This window comes from Nannospalax galili, unplaced genomic scaffold (genome assembly GCF_000622305.1).
Source record: "Nannospalax galili isolate Female #2095 unplaced genomic scaffold, S.galili_v1.0 scaffold591, whole genome shotgun sequence".
In the NCBI taxonomy this organism is placed as follows: domain Eukaryota; kingdom Metazoa; phylum Chordata; class Mammalia; order Rodentia; family Spalacidae; genus Nannospalax; species Nannospalax galili.
The window spans coordinates 3,329,422-3,347,992 of NW_008330926.1; the positions used below are offsets into that span (position 1 = coordinate 3,329,422).

An 18,571-nucleotide genomic window follows, 5' to 3' on the forward strand; every position below is an offset into this window, starting at 1 on the left:
AGTGGAGATGACCATTAGAGAGGGGGAGGACGCAGGGAAGCCTACAGGATTCTTTCCCAGTGCCCTTGGTTCTAGGAGCTGGTGATGCCTCCAAGGTGATTGGCAGCTCTTTGTTTCAGCCCCCCCTCACCCGCCTGCTGCCCCCCCTCCAACTCCCTCCTTCGTCCCTCCGCCCCCCGCTCCTGCTCTCCGCCTAGCCGTTTTCCCTCCCAGCTGCCTGCCTGCCAGGGGTAGTGAGCCGGCTAAGCGGCATGGAGACACAGGAACTTCGGGGGGCATTGGCTCTTCTCCTCCTTTGCTCTTTCGCATCTGCCAGTCAGGACCTTCAGGGTAAGTTCTTATCCATCCTCTTAAGCGACCCCCCAAGTCCCCTGTCTTTTACCCCCAATCAAGTAGCAGGCTTGAGGTGAGAGGAAGAGTCCTGAAATTGGATTGGAGAGAAAAGTTAAACTGTGTAGAGTTGGTGATATATAGCCTTGTGGGAGGAATGGGCATTAGAGTTGTGAGTGCAAACTGGCCCAGTACCAGGCATGAGGCCAGGGTGGAGAACTCAGGAGCTGGGTACCAGAGCTGCATGGCTGAGTTGGTGTCAGAGCATCCACAGGCCACTCAATCTGAGAGCAGCCTGAAAGTGGGTGCACTATATGGGTCCCTAGGCTTGGTCTCCTTTCTCCCATGACTCTTGGCTACTGAAAGGCAGCAGGAGGGGAAGGAGGTGGGGATTGAAAGGTCTGAGCATTCCCGGAGGTCTGGTAGTGGGATGGGCCCAGGGGTGTGGGGAAAGGTAGCTGGAACCAATGACACAAGCAAAGATTCTTTACTGGCTGGAGGGGAAACCACAGATTGGCCAGGACACAGGAGGCAGAGGAGCTGGGTCCTACATTCCCAAAGGGAAGAGGCTAACCGGTGGTGGGAGGGTCAGAGTCCTCTGTAGGCAGCTGTTCCTATCCAGATGAATGTGTGGAGCCCTCCAGGATGGGAAGAACAGCACCAGGATTTAGAGTGAGTTAAACCTACCAGTGGAGAGAAGCTGTTTTCCGTTTCTGAGTTGTGGGCACCAGGTGCCACTCCTGCCTCAGATCAGCAGTGTCTCCCTTGCGCCACCTGGTGGGGCATCTCAAGTTTGTAGGGTGGCTTTGGTATTTCCAAGTGGGCCTCAGGCCTATAGGTTCCCAGAGTTCTGGTAAGCAGCACAGTGCTCTCCAACAATAAGGACTGAAGTTTTTGTTTTTTGCTATGTAACCCAGGCTGGCCTCATGACTGAGGCAGTTTTTCTTCCTCAGCCTGAGGCATGCACCATTTGTTTACAGGCATGCACCACTGTACCTAGCTAGGTTGAGATTTGAGGTGACTGACGATACTCAATGGTGGTAGTGGTGGGTAATTAGGGATGCCCTACCCTTGAGGACTCAGGAGAGAGGACATGTCTTAGTACTTACTCCTTTCTCTGACCTTGATAACTCCGCCTGACCAGTAATTGACCTGCTGACTGTGGGCGAGTCCCGGCAGATGGTGGCTGTGGCAGAGAAGATCCGGACAGCTTTACTCACTGCTGGGGACATCTACCTCTTGTCTACCTTCCGCCTCCCCCCTAAACAAGGCGGTATCCTCTTTGGCCTCTACTCTCGTCAAGACAACACACGATGGCTGGAGGCCTCTGTTGTGGGCAAGATCAACAAAGGTGACTGGTGGACATTTCCTTTCCTGTGCCAGTGACCCCTTGAGCAGTCTCCCTCATCCCAGTTTCCAGGTTCCTCTTTATTCTCCTTGATCTCTACCTGGCATGGAGGTATCCAAACAGTAGGGTAAAGCCTGATATTTATAGAGATGGGAAATTGGACTAGGGATGCTCAGAGGAGTATGAGGCATCTCTGTGTACAACACTGGTAGGAACCACTCAGGTCCTTGGTACAGTTCAGTTGGGTTCAAAGCCAGCTGCCACCCTGGAAGAGGATAACTATCTGAGGTATTGAAACCTGGTAAGGTCCTCATCTAACCAATTTGAAAAACATTTTGCACATTGTTACATATAAGGTGTAGAGATGACCCAAATTAGGGATGGTAGCCTTAGAGATATGCTGTCGCAGAGATGATCCAAGGCTCAGCTGGGATATGGGATGGGTGCTAGTGTCTATACTGACCTCCATTCCTGGGCAGTACTGGTGCGGTACCAGCGGGAAGATGGCAAAGTCCATGCAGTGAACCTACAGCAAGCAGGCCTGGCTGATGGGCGCACACACACGGCTCTCCTGCGGCTTCGAGGACCCTCCCGACCTAGCCCTGGCCTGCAGCTCTATGTGGACTGTAAACTGGGTGACCAACATGCTGGCCTTCCAGCACTGGCCCCCATTCCTCCAGCAGAGGTCAGTGGGCTGGAGATTAGAACTGGACAGAAGGCTTATCTGAGGATGCAGGTGAGTAGGAAGGACTTTCTCCAGTTTGGGGAAACAGTTTGTAGCAGTCAGAAGAGCTGCTAGATCCTCCTGCCTTACTTGCTATCCCCTAGGGCTTTGTGGAATCAATGAAAATTATTCTGGGTGGGTCCATGGCCCGGGTAGGAGCCCTGAGTGAGTGTCCATTCCAAGGAGATGAGTCCATTCACAGTGCAGGTAATACAAAGACTCTTGATCTCCCTCCTCAATACCATTCCCTTGGCTTGCCCATTCCTGAGGCTTCTGACCCTGTTACTCCAAATCTTCCATCCCTGACTTCATAATCTCCTGTATAGAAGATGTGGATCAGAAAAATAAAATGATCTGAGATGACTATAACTTGGAGGAACTCTAGGGAGTGGGGGGAGGAAGGGAACTGCCTGGTCTTGGCTGAGATCAAGTCTTTTGTAGTTCCTCCTGACAGCTGTCACTACTAGCAGCAGCATCTCCAGCCATGGGTTGTCATCCTGGTCTCTGACAGGAATCAAAGGCTCTTACCTAAGCAAACACCCACTCCCACAGATTTCAAAGAGTGCTGGGCATGGTGGCATACCTTTAATCCCAGGGGCAGGATGATCTCTGTGAGGGAGGCAGAGGCAGGCTGATCTCTCTGAGTTGGAGGCTAGCCTGGTCTACATAAGCGAGTTCCAGGCTAGCTGGGCCTACAAGGAGATCCTGTCTCAAAAGACAAAACAAAACATTTCAAAGAGCTCTTGAAGTGGAAACTTAGGAAAGGGGCTGGGGATGGAGTGTACTAGAGCCCTAGCCCTTCTTCACGTGGCTTACCTGCATGACTTCTGGTACTGCTGTGTCTGGGAACTAGGACTTGGGTTTTTGACTTCCTGAGGCAACTCCCAGAGGGCCTTTAGTCCAGTGGAAAAGGCTGCTGCTAGCTGATGAGGCTGCTGGTCAAATGCTTGTCACCTCTGCCCTGCTACTCTGAAAAACCTTATTGAGGTTCTGGTCCAGTCCCTATCCCCATCCCCTCCCCTTCCCCCTACTCCTCAGCAGCCCACCCTTTTGACTGCTACTACTTCTCCTCTAGTGACCAGTGCGCTGCAGTCCATTCTAGGTGAGTGAAGAGGTGGTTGAGGTAGGGGTGGGTGGCTGACTGAATCTAAGTTCTCTTTAGTCAAGGAAGGGTGGGGTTTAAAGGTGTGGGGTGGGCACTGGGGACAAGTGCTGGCTTACAGCCCAAAGAGGGGTTAGAGGGGTTTCCTAGTTCTAAGTCTCTCTATACCCTGGGCCTTGGCAGGGGAGCAGACCAAGGCACTGGTCACCCAACTCACCCTCTTCAACCAGATCCTAGTGGAGCTGCGGGATGACATCCGAGACCAGGTTTGGGTGGGCCAGCCAAGGAAACTGATTCTGGGGTGGGGTGGCAGGTGCAGAGAGCTGATGGTTCCCCATCCCTTAGGTGAAAGAAATGTCCCTCATCCGAAACACCATCATGGAGTGTCAGGTGTGCGGTGAGTGGGAGAGTAGAGGAGGGCTCCAGATGACACTGCTGTGCGTCCTACCCCATGGCTTCAGCTTCCCCTTCCTGGCAGTTTGAATGGTGTCCCTAACTGTGCCCACCTCCCAGGCTTCCACGAGCAGCGTTCCCACTGCAGCCCCAACCCCTGCTTCCGAGGCGTGGACTGCATGGAAGTATACGAGTTCCCAGGCTACCGCTGTGGGCCCTGTCCCCCTGGCCTTCAGGGCAATGGCACCCACTGTGATGACATCAATGAGGTAGGGAATGGCAGAACCCATAAGGGCACAAAAAGCTGGGTGAGGTCATCATGAGGAGCCTATGAGGGTGGGGCAAAAGTTGGTCAGAAACAGAGGAATCAGCTTTAGGGGAGGTCAGAGCCCAGCAAGGACAGGAAAGAGGCCTGAAGACCTGAGATAGACTACAAAGTTCTCCAGTGAAGGAGTTGAAGAGGTAGGGACAATAGGAGCACCCTGAAGTTGGGTTGGGGGAGCTATAAAAGGGAGATCGGGAGTAATAGCTCTAGCATTACAGGCAGGTGCCTCAGCTCCTCAGGGCAGTGCCTGACTTCTGCCTTTTCACCTGATCCCCAGTGTGCTCACGCTGACCCCTGTTTCCCTGGCTCCAGCTGCATCAACACCATGCCTGGCTTCCACTGTGAAGCCTGTCCTCAAGGGTACAAGGGCACCCGGGTATCTGGTGTGGGCATCGACTATGCCCGGGCCAGTAAACAGGTCAGATTGGGTAATCAGTATGGACAAGGGATTTGGGTCTTTTGCCTGTATGTGTCTGAGTGCATCATGTATTTGCCCACAGAGGCCAAAAGAGGGTGTCAGATCCCCTGAAACTCAAGTTAAGGATGGGTTTTAACATGTTGGTGCTGGGAACCAAACCTAGTTAGGGCTTTTTTTAAAAAAATATTTTATTATTTTTATTTTATGTGTATGAGTGTATTGCCTGCATGTAGGTAAGTGCACCCATGTCGTGCAATGCCCAAGGAGGACAGAAGAAGCTGTCCCCTGGAACTGGAGTTACAGTTATTAGCTGCCATGTGGGTGCTGGGATTCGAACCCAGGTCTTCTGCAAGAACAGTGTTCTTAACCACTGAGCCACTTCTCTAGTCCCTAGTCAGTGCTTTATTTTTATTTTTATTTTTGTCTTTTTGAGACAGGGTCTCCCTGTAGCCCAGCTGTCCTGGAACTGTGTAGACCAGGCTGGCCTCGAACTCACAAAGATCCGCCTGCCTCTGCCTCCCAAGTGCTGGGATTAAAGGCGTGCGCCACCACGCCAGGCATCAGTATTTTTTAACTGCTGAACTGTCTCTCCAGCCCCAGGATCTCGGCCTTGTGATAAATGGGATGAGGTTGGCTGTACATCAGCTCTGATTTGGGGGGCCTAACATATCAGTGCTCACTGGCAAAGCCCTGTCATTACAGTCTTCTCTATCCATGAGAACCATCATCAGTCTTGTTTCAACCAAACTCTGCCCTTTCAGGTCTGCAATGACATTGATGAATGCAATGATGGCAACAATGGAGGTTGTGATCCAAACTCTATCTGCACGAACACGGTGGTGAGTTGGACACCCTGCATGCGTTTGGGGAGGTGGGGGAAGTGTAACTCCCTTCCTCAGATTTCCTACTTTCTTCTGCTCTCTTGGACATTGCTCAGGTGTTTATGTGAACCTGGCTAAGAATTCTGGTTTCTGTCATTTACTAGCCATGACCTTTAACAAGTTATCCTTTTTTGAATCTCAGCTTCTTCATTTGAAAAAATGGGGCTATTATCTACCTTAAAGGTTGTCCTGATATCTTAAAATAGCTATACTTGACGTTGCTGTAGGTACCTGTTCTATACCCCACAAGTGCAGTGGTATTGGTTCTGGGGTGCTCACTCTCCTTTCCTAACTCCACTTTTCTACTTTTAGGGGTCTTACAAATGTGGTCCCTGCCGTCTGGGTTTCCTGGGCAACCAGAGCCAGGGTTGTCTTCCAGCAAGAACCTGCCACAGCCCAGCCCACAGCCCCTGCCATGTCCATGCTCACTGTCTCTTTGAACGCAATGGTGCAGTGTCTTGTCAGGTAAGCTAGACCTAGAGCATGGAAGAAAAAGGGAGGAATCTGGAGGAAAGTGTAAAGCTGGTAAACATATATTTAGGGACTGAGCTGAGGGTCTTCATGGGAAAGAGAGGTAAGCCTGTGCCCAGGATCTGGCTGGTGAGAACAGAGGTCTGGAGCAGGGGAAGTAGTGGGGCACAGTGAGCCAGCCCAAACTGCTAATGCCTGCCATTTGTGTTGCCCTAGTGTAATGTGGGCTGGGCAGGGAACGGGAACGTGTGTGGGCCTGACACAGACATCGATGGCTACCCAGACCAGGCTCTTCCCTGCATGGATAACAACAAACACTGCAAGCAGGTACAGGGGACCAAAGGCTAGTGTGGTTAGGGAGCTCCAGGCTGGGTCACACAAGAACTCACCTTTTCCTCTCCCTGAACTTCAGGACAATTGCCTTTTGACACCTAACTCTGGACAAGAAGATGCTGATAATGATGGTGTAGGAGACCAGTGTGATGATGACGCTGATGGGGATGGCATCAAGAATGTTGAGGTAGGGGCTGGAGAGATGGCTCAGTGGGCAAAAGTGCTTGCCATTAAACCCTATGACCTGAGTTGAATCTCTGGGACCCCACACAGTGGAAGAAAAGAAGTTACTGCTGCAAGTTGTCCTCTGACCTCCACACAAACACAGTGGCATGTGCATGCCCACACACATACAAAAAACCCCCAAACAACAAAGTCCTCAAAGGGTGTTCTGCCCCTCCTAGCTCCTGTCTTCTCGTGTCGTGTGTCTCTCTTGCTCCATCCCACAGTTCTGTCTCTTCTAGGCCCCTGATAATTCTCTAGAAAAGGCCCTAGGACACCAGCTGGGGATCTGTACCTGGTGCCTAGACAAGATGGACTACATGAAGGCGGGTGGGTGGGACAGCACCAAGCAGGTTGTTGATCTTGGACAAGGGCATGGACAAGGTGTTTAGGGGGACTCTTTTCCTCCCACCCCTTTTACCCAGGACAACTGCCGACTCTTCCCCAATAAGGACCAGCAGAATTCAGACACAGATTCATTTGGTGATGCCTGTGACAACTGTCCCAATGTTCCCAACAATAACCAGAAGGACACAGATGGCAATGGAGAAGGCGATGCCTGTGATAATGACGTGGATGGGGATGGTACAGGCCTGGGGCTGAGGGGCTGGCTCAGGTAGGGATGAAAGAAAGAGGTTGGAAGTCAGTGACAACTGGGAACACTTATGGACGCTAGCCTGGGAACATGAAGTGATTAGGCCAGGTGTAGGTCACAGGGTCAGACAAGGTATAAGCAGGTTTTCCTAACAAAGCTCAGGACTTTCACCAATTGAGAACAGCATGCTACATCGGCAACAACAGCCTTGTGTTTCTCATGTCTTCTAGGCATTCCCAATGGATTGGACAATTGCCCTAAAGTACCTAACCCACTGCAGACAGACCGGGATGAAGATGGGGTGGGAGATGCTTGTGATAGCTGCCCTGAAATGAGCAATCCTACACAGGTACAGGGGAATAGCAAGGGTGTGGGAGGGTGGGAATCTGGTGGATGATGAGGCCCAGCCCTTCAAATAAGATGTGAGGTCACCCTCTCTCTCCAGAGTTATCAGGAGATGGTGAGATCAGACCCCTCTCTCTCAGACAGATGCAGACAGCGACCTGGTGGGGGATGTCTGTGACACCAATGAAGACAGGTAGGGTCTGGGCCAAAAGATGCAGGGTCTCCAGGGGGATATTTTCCTTTCCTCCAGTACATGCTCAGTTGCCTCTATGATTTAGCCTTCAATTCACCACCACTATTGAGCAGGAAGCCATTCTCCCAGTCCATCAACCACATTCTCACTGCTGGATCTTCATCTCATCAGGCTGATGGCAAGGGACCAGGTTGGAGGGCAGGCAGGCCCCAGAAAACCCACAGAAGGTAGGGGAAAGGTGGGGTCTACCTTGACAGCTGGTATTTGTTGCCTATTCTGAGCAGTGATGGAGATGGGCATCAGGACACCAAGGACAACTGTCCTCAGCTGCCAAACAGCTCTCAGCTGGATTCAGACAATGATGGACTCGGAGATGAGTGTGATGGGGATGATGACAATGATGGTGTCCCAGATTATGTACCTCCTGGGCCTGATAACTGTCGCCTAGTACCCAATCCTAATCAGAAGGACTCAGATGGTAAGGCTGGAGCTCCAGAGAAGGTTAGACTGGTATAGGCTTTGCTGAAGGGGAGGCAGCAGTCACTGCTGCATGAGAATGGGGAATGGAAAAAGGGAGGGGTAGGTTTCAGGAATGCAAAATCCCGGAGGTGAGGGTTTTGGCCAGCAGCTTTTGGCTAGGGCCTTTCCTGAGCACCTAGCCTCACTCCACCCAGGTAATGGCATTGGCGACGTGTGTGAAGATGATTTCGACAATGATGCAGTGGTTGACCCTCTGGATGTGTGTCCGGAAAGTGCAGAAGTTACTCTCACAGATTTTCGGGCCTATCAGACTGTGGTTCTGGATCCGGAGGGTGATGCTCAGATTGACCCAAACTGGGTTGTTCTCAATCAGGTATGCAGGGCAGTGGGCTGGGCAGGTGCTTTCAGACCAGACCATCAGTTGGGGGCCATGGGGTTTCCCATGCATCATGACTTTTTCCTTTTCTTAACCCCAGGGCATGGAAATTGTTCAGACTATGAACAGTGACCCAGGTCTTGCAGTTGGTATGTAAGACACACCCAGTTGTCTTGGTGTGAACCCACTCCCCCACCCCACCTTCAGCTACCTGCAACTTTGCTGACCCTGACCTTTATCCCACCCCAACCCAGGATATACAGCCTTCAATGGTGTGGATTTTGAAGGTACTTTCCATGTGAACACAGTCACTGATGATGACTATGCAGGCTTCCTCTTCAGTTACCAGGACAGTGGCCGCTTCTATGTGGTCATGTGGAAACAAACAGAACAGACCTACTGGCAGGCCACACCTTTCCGTGCCGTGGCCCAACCCGGGCTGCAGCTTAAGGTAGCTGCCCAGTTTCCCCAACTGGGAAAACTTTTCTAAAGATCTCCATGTCCAACCTCAGGGCCTTCCTGACTGCCTGATTAGAAACCTTCTTACCCAGACATCTGGCCTAGAGATTGGCTATTTGGGATTCCAGAGACATCTCCTGATCCTCTTGACTCCTTTTCCCACCTGTACTTACCAGCCTTTGTCTCCCTTTGCCCTGGTCCTGAAGTTGACAACATTGTCTTTATGAATGACTCCCAGGCAGTGACATCAGTATCTGGCCCAGGCGAGCACCTCCGGAATGCCCTGTGGCATACTGGCCACACCCCTGATCAGGTACGACTGCTGTGGACTGATCCACGGAATGTGGGCTGGCGAGACAAGACCTCCTATAGATGGCAGCTGCTGCACAGGCCCCAAGTTGGCTACATTCGGTGAGGAGAGGGAGTAAGCCCTGTGAGAGCAAGTCTCAGTCCTTCATATGCCGGTTAGCTAGCTGGGATTCACCAGGGACACCCACCTCCTCAATTTCTTATTGCCATGGGGAAGAACTGTTGCCAATTCCCTCTACTTCCCGTCTTACCACGAGGAGGTGTTCAGTTCATCATTCCTCTTCTACACCCTGTTTCTCCTCTGTAAACCCAGGGTGTTGAGCTAGATGCCCTTTCAGTTTCCCGGTAGCCTCTAGACCCCAAGCAATCTGTGGAGGAGCGCATTACCTCTAGCCCCTGAAATGTCCAGAACCTGCTCCAATAACACCTGGCTTTGGAAGGAGACCATAATTTACAAAAGAGCAAACTGAGGCCCATAGCTCATTCTCAGTTTAGCATTTTCTACACAACTTTGATTTTCCCTCCCACAAGTATCTGTCATTGGATGACCTGGGAAGTTAGGGGAAATGGATCTGCTTAGAAACTGGACTTCTCAAGGCCAAGAACTCAGAATCAGGGGGCTGGGTTGGTTCCCCTTTAAGGTGCCTAGAGCTGTGGGGCACCAGGGCAGAGGATAAAGGGGGGGTGGACTAGAGCCTGGGAAGCGGGTGACTTCACCCCCCAGCCTATTGTGCGCATCGTCATAGCAACCCAATCCTTGCTTGGAATGTGCTGGTGCTTTGAGATGCAAAAGGGGCTGGACAAAGAGCTAGGGGCCCCAGGCCTGAGAAAAAGCACCCCTCCCTCCCCTTTCCTTCCTTCCCTCCCTACCCTCAGGCCCAGGAAAGGAGGGGGGCCGTTGGTGGTATCATGCCCCCAGGCATCTTCTATCCAAATGATACCTCTCTCCTATACAGAGTGAAGCTCTATGAGGGTCCCCAGCTAGTGGCGGATTCTGGGGTTATCATTGACACATCCATGCGAGGGGGGCGTCTTGGTGTATTCTGCTTTTCCCAAGAAAACATCATTTGGTCCAATCTCCAGTATCGATGCAATGGTGAGGCCCTAGACTGAGATTAACTTGACCCATGTCCTGGGAAAACTACATCCTCTGACCTGACTTCTTTTCCCTCTTCAGACACAGTGCCTGAAGACTTTGAGCCATTCCGGAGGCAGGTGCTCCAGGGAAGGTTGTGAGGAGGCGGCCACTGGATTCAGAATTCCGATTTGAGACCCTTTGGCCTTGGGGTCCATTCTGGAGACCCTGGAGTCTAACGTACAGCCCTTCAGGCAGACAGACAGTTCTCTGGCACCCATCACCAGGGTAGTGACCCCACTGTGCAGGGGTTGGGTAATTTTCAAGGGGTATTACTAAGGTACTAACCCCAGGAAAAACAACAGCACACTGCCATAAACTTTCAGTTGTTTTCTAAATCAGTGCAATTACTTATTTTAGGGATTTTTCCGGGAACAGGAAGGAATCTGAAGGGTAAGAATGGCTGGTGGGCTGTGAGAGATCTAGGGAAATGTGGGCTGAATTTGGGGTGCGGGTTGGAAAGGTACCAGATGGGGTGAAGTAAAGGATGAGGTCGGAGGATAGCTAGTCCTTCCAGCCCCACTTACTCACGGTGGCAGCGGCGACAGGCGACCCTCCATTTTATCTTAGCTCGGCAAAGATCGAAAGCCAGGGTGGCCCGAGCAGCTCAGCTCGGGGCGAGGGGGAGGCCGGGGGGCCGAGGAGGCAGGAGGCCGGGACGAGTGCAATATTGGCGGGGGAAAGAACAACACTGCACCGCGTCCCGTCCCTCCCGCCCACCCGGGGCCGGAATCCCGTTCTCTACCACCTGAAGCCGGCAGGGACCAGGGACCAGGGACGCTCTGGGTAGTTGGGTTCATTTTAGAGACACGCCAGGGATTTGGTGCCCGGAAGGGTGAAAGAGGTGGTAAAAAGGTGGTAAAGGGGAGGAGTGAAGAGAAGGGGAGACCGCAGAGCTCCGGAAGGCCTCTTTCCAACGCCGGAACGTTGCGCGCGCTTGCTCTTTAAATACTCAGACTGAGAGGCGCGGAGCCGTTGCTATGGTGACGCGTGTCCCAGCAACCAAACTGAATGGGCGTTGCCTGGCAACTCTGGGAGTTGCGGTTCAGGGCCGCCCACCTAGATACCCGTACTTTCCCTTGCCTGGATTGCGCCTCCGCCCCGTGCCCGCCTCCGGGACTACGCACCTCACAAAGCTGGCTGGGAGGTGGGGCAGCACCCGGCGGGAGCGCTGGTCCCGCGCCTCCTGACCAGGCTTCCCTCCATAACCGCGCCTCTGAAATGTTTCTGAAGTGTTGGTTTCTATTCTCTATTCTTTGGGACTTAAGAATGTTTGTCCACTGCAGTTGTAACTACTTCTGTTGGTTTACAGCACAACCCACGATCCCAGGGTCCGGCCTGACACCCTCAGTTCAGGCGTCTTTGCCCCTAGCTATTTATGCCCTTCAAAATACCTCTCCCACATCACATGGTTTTTGTTTTTTATTTTGGTTTTTAATTGTGTGTGTGTGTGTGTGTGTGTGTGTGTATGTGTATACACGCGCGCGCACATGTGAGTACAAGTGCCCTGGAAATTCAGAAGGGGGTGTCGAATTCCCCTGGAGCTGGAGCTACCGATGGTTGTGAGCCGCCAGATGTGGGTGCTGGGAGCCCAACTCAGGTCAGGTCTTCTGCAAAAGCATTACATGCTCTTAACCACTGAGCTATCTCTCCAGCCCCACTCACACAGGGTTTTACCCTCCATCATGTGCCTACCTGCTCCAAACATCATTCTTCCCCAAATACCGCTCTGTGCTTCCAAATTCCCTTGTTGCCTCACCTACTCTCTACCGCCTAAATATCCACCTGCCTGCGCATAACCTGTCCCACTCCCCCTTCCACATTCCGATGTCCTCACCCACAGAACTTGATGCCCCCTTCCACATACCTCAGAACCTCACCATTTACCCGCAGACACCATCCCCAAGTTAGCCCAAACTACTGGCTCCTAGCCCCTCCACCGCACTGCGCGTTCCTCCCTGTCTGTCCAGGGCACTGGTTCTCGCCAAGGCCTTAACCAACCTCCTCAGGTTCCTCCCTATCTGTCCCCACGCTTATCTTCTCTCCACTCTGTCTCAGCCCGTCTCGGGTGAGGGTCGGCCAAGCGAGGTTCGCGGTTGACCACTAGAGGGCAGGCTTTCGCGGCCAGGGCCCGGCTAACTGCCACTCAAGGTGGAGGGTTGTTGGGAAGGAAGGACCTTAAGCTTCAGTGGAGCCCAAGTTTCGTCCTTCTTTTTAAGTGGAAATTTCCCCTCTCCCCCTATTCGGGAAAAAGCCAAAGAAGGACCCAAGCTACTGGAAAGTCCAGCAGGGGCGGAGACTGTGGGTTTCAGGGTAGAACTTCATGTGGAACGGTTAGAAGGGTGGGGCTATTCCGGGAAGTGTGGGGGAAGGGAGTCTAAAACTGGCCACTTGGCCACTTTTTGTCAAGCTCTCTTATTTCTTCTCAGCCTGCCGAGTGAGGTTTCAAAGGACCCACGGATAATAGGGAAAGAGACTGGAAACCTAGGGGTGGGCTTCCTGGCCTTGCAGTCTAGGTCCTTTCTGTGCTCCCTTTCCTCGCTTTGGCTGTAGACCTGGGGCTAAAACCAGAGCCAGGGGGCCGCAGATTCTCCCCTCATCACCACATACACACCTGGTGGAATCAGGGAGTGGTTGGTAAAAGGGGGAGGCCAGTTGGAGAATAAACATGTTGTCATAAGGTTGAGTGATTGGAGCCCAAGTATCATACCCAGGGAATGGTTGGGGAGGAGGAGGAAAAGATAGGGGAGGGGGCGGAGTTTTGTTACCTGTCACCTGCTCTAGCTGTGCCTAGGGCGGTAGGGGGACTGGTATAAAGCAGCAGGCACCAGTGCCAGGCCACTGCACAGGCAGCACCAGCTTAAGTCTGTTCTGCCCCCTTGTCGCCTGCCTGCTTGCCGCCATCATGACACCAGGCATCCAGGCTTCTTTCTTCCTGCTGCTACTTCTAGTGTTTGTAACAGGTGAGAAGAAAGAGATGGGGAGGGAGCTGCTCTGCTCAGGTGGCATTCCTGGCTTTGCTTACTGGTAGATGGTACTATGAGAGTCAGAAATTGCAGACAGGGATGGCCTGATTTGTACCAGAAAGAAAGAAAGGAAAGAAAGGAGAAAGAGAAAGAAAGAAAGGAAGAAAGAAAGAAAGAAAGAAAGAAAGAAAGAAAGAAAGAAAGAAAGAAAGAAAGGCAGGCTAAGGACAAGGCTGAGAAGAGGGGAGCCCCAGGAGAGTGGGTTATGGTAGTAGACAAATATCCTGAAGTTGTGTGGGGGTGGGGGTGTCAGGAGAGGTGATTGAGGTGTAGAGGAATGGGGCCAAGTATGGTGGTATAAGTCTATAATCCCAGCACTCAGGAGATGGAAGCAGGAGGATTGCAAAGAATTGAAGGCCCACCTGCACTACAATATGAGACCCTGTCTCAAAAACAAGTAGCAGTGGAATGAATCAGCCAGAAGCAGAGGTGAGACTTGTGGAAAGACAGAGAGAGGGAGGCTGTCAGCAAGGAGGAAGGCAAACCCAATCCTCTTTCCCCCTGGGGTTATCTTGCTTTTAAATACTTTGTATGTTTCTTCTTGCTTTGATTTTGCCTTCCAAGCAATCATCTTTACAACTTCTGGCTCTAGCCAAAGCCAAAAAACATTTAAGCTACTCAAAGTAGCCCAGTGTGCAACCCTGTGGAGAAAGGTGTTGTGAGCATAGTTAACAGCTTATTCCCCACTTTCACCCCTAGTTCAGGCTCTCTTGCCCTTCCATGTCAGAATAGTGTCACTTTATCTCAGGACATCAAGCGTTCCTTAACCTTGTTGACTCCAGCCCACAGTGGCACCGCCACCCCTACCACCAGCTCTGCGACCGAATCAGCCATCCCTACCACCAGCTCTGCAACTGAATCAGCCACCCCTCCGGCCCACGGTGGCACCGACACCCCTACCACCAGCTCTGCGTCAGAATCAGCCACCCCTCCAGCCCACCGTGGCACCGACACCCCTACCACCAGCTCTGTGTCAGAATCAGCCATCCCTACCACCAGTTCTGCGTCGGAATCAACCACCCCTACCACCAGCTCTGCGTTGGAATCAGCCACCTCTCCAGCCCACCATGGCACTGACACCCCTACCACCAGCTCTGCTACTGAATCAGCCACCCCTCCGGCCCACCATGGCACCGACACCCCTACCACCAGCTCTGAGTCAGAATCAGCCACCCCTCCGGCCCACCGTGGCACCTACACCCCTACCACCAGCTCTGCGTTGGAATCAGCCACCTCTCCAGCCCACCGTGGCACTGACACCCCTACCACCAGCTCTGCTACTGAATCAGCCACCCCTCCGGCCCACCGTGGCTCCTACACCCCCACCACCAGCTCTGCGTTGTAATCAGCCACCTCTCCAGCCCACCGTGGCACTGACACCCCTACCACCAGCTCTGGGTCGGAATCAGCCACCCCTCCGGCCCACCGTGGCTCCTACACCCCCACCACCAGCTCTGCGTTGTAATCAGCCACCTCTCCAGCCCACCGTGGCACTGACACCCCTACCACCAGCTCTGGGTCGGAATCAGCCACCCCTCCGGCCCACCGTGGCTCCTACACCCCCACCACCAGCTCTGCGTTGTAATCAGCCACCTCTCCAGCCCACCGTGGCACTGACACCCCTACCACCAGCTCTGGGTCGGAATCAGCCACCCCTCCGGCCCACCGTGGCTCCTACACCCCCACCACCAGCTCTGCGTTGTAATCAGCCACCTCTCCAGCCCACCGTGGCACTGACACCCCTACCACCAGCTCTGGGTCGGAATCAGCCACCCCTCCGGCCCACCGTGGCTCCTACACCCCCACCACCAGCTCTGCGTTGTAATCAGCCACCTCTCCAGCCCACCGTGGCACTGACACCCCTACCACCAGCTCTGCGTCGGAATCAGCCACCCCTACTACCAGCTCTGTGACCGAATCAGCCACCCCTCTGGCCCACCGTGGCACCGACAACCCTACCACCAGCTCTGAGAAGGAATCAGCCACCACTCTGGTCCACAATGGCATTTCTGCAATGGTTACTGAAACCCCAGGTGGTACTTCACTTCCCAGCCAATGGTCTCCTACCGTGCTTGCTGGCAACAGCTCTGTTGCCAGTAGCACTCACCATAGCACAGTATTTCCCCCTACCTTCTCCAATAATAGTTCTTCTCCCCAGTTGTCTGTTGGGGTCTCTGTCTTCTTTTTGTCTTTTTATATTTGGAACCACCAGTTTAATTCTTCCCTGGAAGATCCCAGCACCAACTACTATCAAGAACTGAAGAGGAACATTTCTGGACTGGTGGGTGTCTGCCTGGTTTCTGCCATGCTCTCCTGAAGTAGCATTCAGAACTGCATGAATCCTTTGCATCAAGCCTGAATCTTTTCCTTCTCATCCCAGTTTCTACAGATTTTTAACCATGATTTTCTGGGGTTCTCTACTATCAAGTTCAGGTACAATTCTGGGCAGGACTTGGGGTAGGGGGGTATTTTCAAGCTGTGGGAAGGGACCAGAGAGCCTTTGTGTTTTGTGGGAATGCCCATGCCAGAAGCAGGGACCGGTGGCTAAACTGCCCCTTTCCTGTGACCAGGTCAGGCTCTGTGATAGTACAATCGACAGTGCTTTTCCGTGAGGGTGTCGTCAGTGCCTCTGAGGTGAAGTCACAACTTATTCAGCATCAAACGGAGGCAGCAGACTATAATCTGGCTATCTCAAAAATCAGTGGTGAGGCCATGTCCCCAGATGCAGCCCAGCACCATGTAGAGCCTCTCTTCCTCCAGTGCTGGATTCTAGAGCTTGCCAGGGAGAAGCCCACCTCCTGACTTCTCTTACCATTGCTCTCTCTTTTAGTGAATGAGATGCTGTACCCTTCCTCTGCCCAATCTGGGTCTGGGGTACCAGGCTGGGGTATTGCCCTGCTAGTGCTGGTCTGTGTTTTGGTTGCACTGGCCATCATCTATTTCATTGCACTGGTAAGTCTCGGGCTTTCACCGCAGTACCCCTGGTAGAAGGAATCCCATGGACCAGCATAATCTCCTGTCTCCCCAGGCTGTGTGTCAGTGCCGCCGAAAGAACTATGGACAGCTGGACATCTTTCCAACCCGGGACACCTACCATCCTATGAGTGAATATCCTACCTACCACACTCATGGGCGCTATGAGCCCCCTGGAAGTACCAAACGTAGCCCCTATGAGGAGGTGAGGCTGGGCCCCACAGGTGGAGGCAGGGGCTCTGGCTGGGTGGGGTTTCTGCAAGGATACTTGGAAAACCCAGAGCTCCGGAGAGATGAGCAGTGGAAGGCTGGGCTTGGCAAGATTGGGAGTGGAGGTCAGAGTTTGGGGGCAAGGGGCAGACCTAGGGAGATTACAGAAGAAAGGGGTCCTTAGGAGGGAGTGTCTCCACTACTAACCTTCCCCCCAAAGCCTTAATTTCTACCATTGACCGAACTGGCACCAGGGTGTACTCACTAGGATGCTCAGAGGTGGCAGGGGGTGGGTACTGTGACCAAGGGAGCCCTTCCTGCAGTCATTTGTGCCCCACCTACCTTCTAGGAGATGGAAGTAGATAAAGCTTGAGTAGGGGCGGGGAAGTTTGGGTGGAAAGGAAGAAGTTTCTATAAGCCAGGTGAGTGTGTTGAGGGAGTTCTTGAGAGTCTCAAAGCAAGAACCTCTCCCTCTTTCTTCATCCCGCCTTCTCCACAGGATCTAGTAAATAATTACAGTGGCCACCTGGGACCTGAAAGTCACTGGGTGTGAAAGGAGACAAGAGTTTCTTTTTCTTGCCCTGTTTCTCCTCTTGGGTATCTCTTCCTCTCCCAGTTTCACACACATACACACACCAGCCCTTGAGCCAGAAAAGCAAATAATGGAAGGAGAAAGGGGTCAGGAGGGGCCTGCAAGGGGGCTGGGTACAGTCCAGGGGAGGGGAGGGGAGCAGTAGAGGAGCTGTGTGTGTTTACAGTCACCTGGCTGCTCTGGGGCCCAGCAGGTGCACAGACTGAATTAACCCTTTTAGAACTGGCTAGGCCCCAGGATCTATTACCCTAGCCTGGGGTGCCAACCAGGGGCTCTACCAATTACGTTCTGCCCTTCATCCCGGAATCTTTTTCCCTCCACTCAGGTTTCTGCAGGTAACGGTGGCAGCAGCCTCTCTTACGCGAACCCAACAGTGGCAACCACTTCTGCCAACTTGTAGGGGTATGTCACCAGCTCAGGGGTCAGTCTTCTCCCTCAGGTTCTTCACTGCCAGACGGACCCTCTGCACTCTGATCTGGGCTGGTGAGCTGGAAGTTCAGGTGGGCTGCTCACTGCCTCTCTCAGAGGGTGTCAAGCGCCTCAACCTTAACCTGGTGAAGCCCAGCCTTGCCAAGGGGGATACACTGGTGCATTGGTGGCTCCCAGAAAGACTAGAAGGCCTAGAAATGTGGGTGGGAACCCAAACGTGGCTGAATAAAAGGTGGCCTCTCATTATGCCAATTTGTGATCCTTCATCTGTGACTCATGGGTAAGAGGGGCAGTCAGAGAGTGTATCTGTGAGGGGCCTGGAGGGGGTCTTTGGAAAGGAGGCAAGGAGGGGGTGGGTTCCTTTGAAAAGCGATGAGGAAGAGGTGACACAGGGACACAGAGGTGACCTGTGAAAGAACACAGGAATCACCTCTCCTCCATCCCTAGCAGCCCTGGAGGAAGGAGGAAATGAAACCGAGGCAGACTCCAGTGGGCCTTTGTGACTTTGCCTCTGCCCATGTGGCCACGGATGTCTGCTCTCCCAGGTCTGAGTTTCTCTTGGGCTAGCCCAACCTGCCTCTCTGGCTGGCACAGTGCCCCCAAGGCAGCTCTATTCTTAGCTGTCTGGGTGTGAAGTAAATCCTTGGGCAACAGATAACAGTGGCAGAGTCAACATAGCCAAGATAAGCGGGGGCTGGGTCAGATCCGGGTACAGCTGGCACCAGGCCCTGGTCCTCCACTGCCCCACCTGCCGCTGCCTCTGGGGTGGGCTCTCTGGCACCCTGAGAATGGGGAAGTGGTTCTAGTTCCCTGACCCCTTTGGGCCCAGGCACAGTGCCCATGCCCTCAGCTACACTCCTCCAGGGTCTGGTGTTGTGGTCTGGAAGCCCTATCTGAGGCTC

The 18,571-nt window shown here is 53.1% G+C and overlaps 2 protein-coding genes across 3 annotated transcripts; both read left to right on the plus strand.

Annotated features, from left to right (window-relative positions):
- The first annotated feature begins 93 nt into the window (after positions 1-93).
- On the plus strand, positions 94-10,780 carry Thbs3 (thrombospondin 3). Of its 2 annotated transcripts, XM_008854223.3 has the most exons (23): positions 94-330; positions 1,475-1,681; positions 2,158-2,414; positions 2,507-2,609; positions 3,478-3,504; positions 3,688-3,770; positions 3,850-3,901; positions 4,018-4,166; positions 4,500-4,640; positions 5,402-5,479; positions 5,834-5,986; positions 6,209-6,319; positions 6,405-6,512; positions 6,973-7,132; positions 7,373-7,491; positions 7,628-7,680; positions 7,965-8,158; positions 8,355-8,533; positions 8,637-8,685; positions 8,791-8,987; positions 9,234-9,406; positions 10,261-10,400; positions 10,482-10,780. In XM_008854223.3, exons 1-23 carry the CDS (start codon positions 252-254, stop codon positions 10,538-10,540), a joined length of 2,871 nt encoding a protein of 956 aa, XP_008852445.1. In that variant the 5' UTR covers positions 94-251; the 3' UTR covers positions 10,541-10,780. The 2 variants fall into 2 exon arrangements, with proteins under 2 accessions (XP_008852445.1, XP_029412854.1); XM_029556994.1 differs by lacking the exon at positions 1,475-1,681 and having other exon boundaries at positions 10,482-10,777.
- Positions 10,781-10,880: 100 nt separating this feature from the next.
- On the plus strand, positions 10,881-17,901 carry Muc1 (mucin 1, cell surface associated). Its single transcript, XM_029556191.1, has 9 exons — positions 10,881-13,402; positions 14,248-14,796; positions 14,858-15,223; positions 15,295-15,746; positions 15,846-15,898; positions 16,036-16,169; positions 16,296-16,417; positions 16,494-16,643; positions 17,566-17,901. Exons 1-9 carry the CDS (start codon positions 13,345-13,347, stop codon positions 17,638-17,640), a joined length of 1,959 nt encoding a protein of 652 aa, XP_029412051.1. The 5' UTR covers positions 10,881-13,344; the 3' UTR covers positions 17,641-17,901.
- The last annotated feature ends 670 nt before the right edge of the window (positions 17,902-18,571 follow it).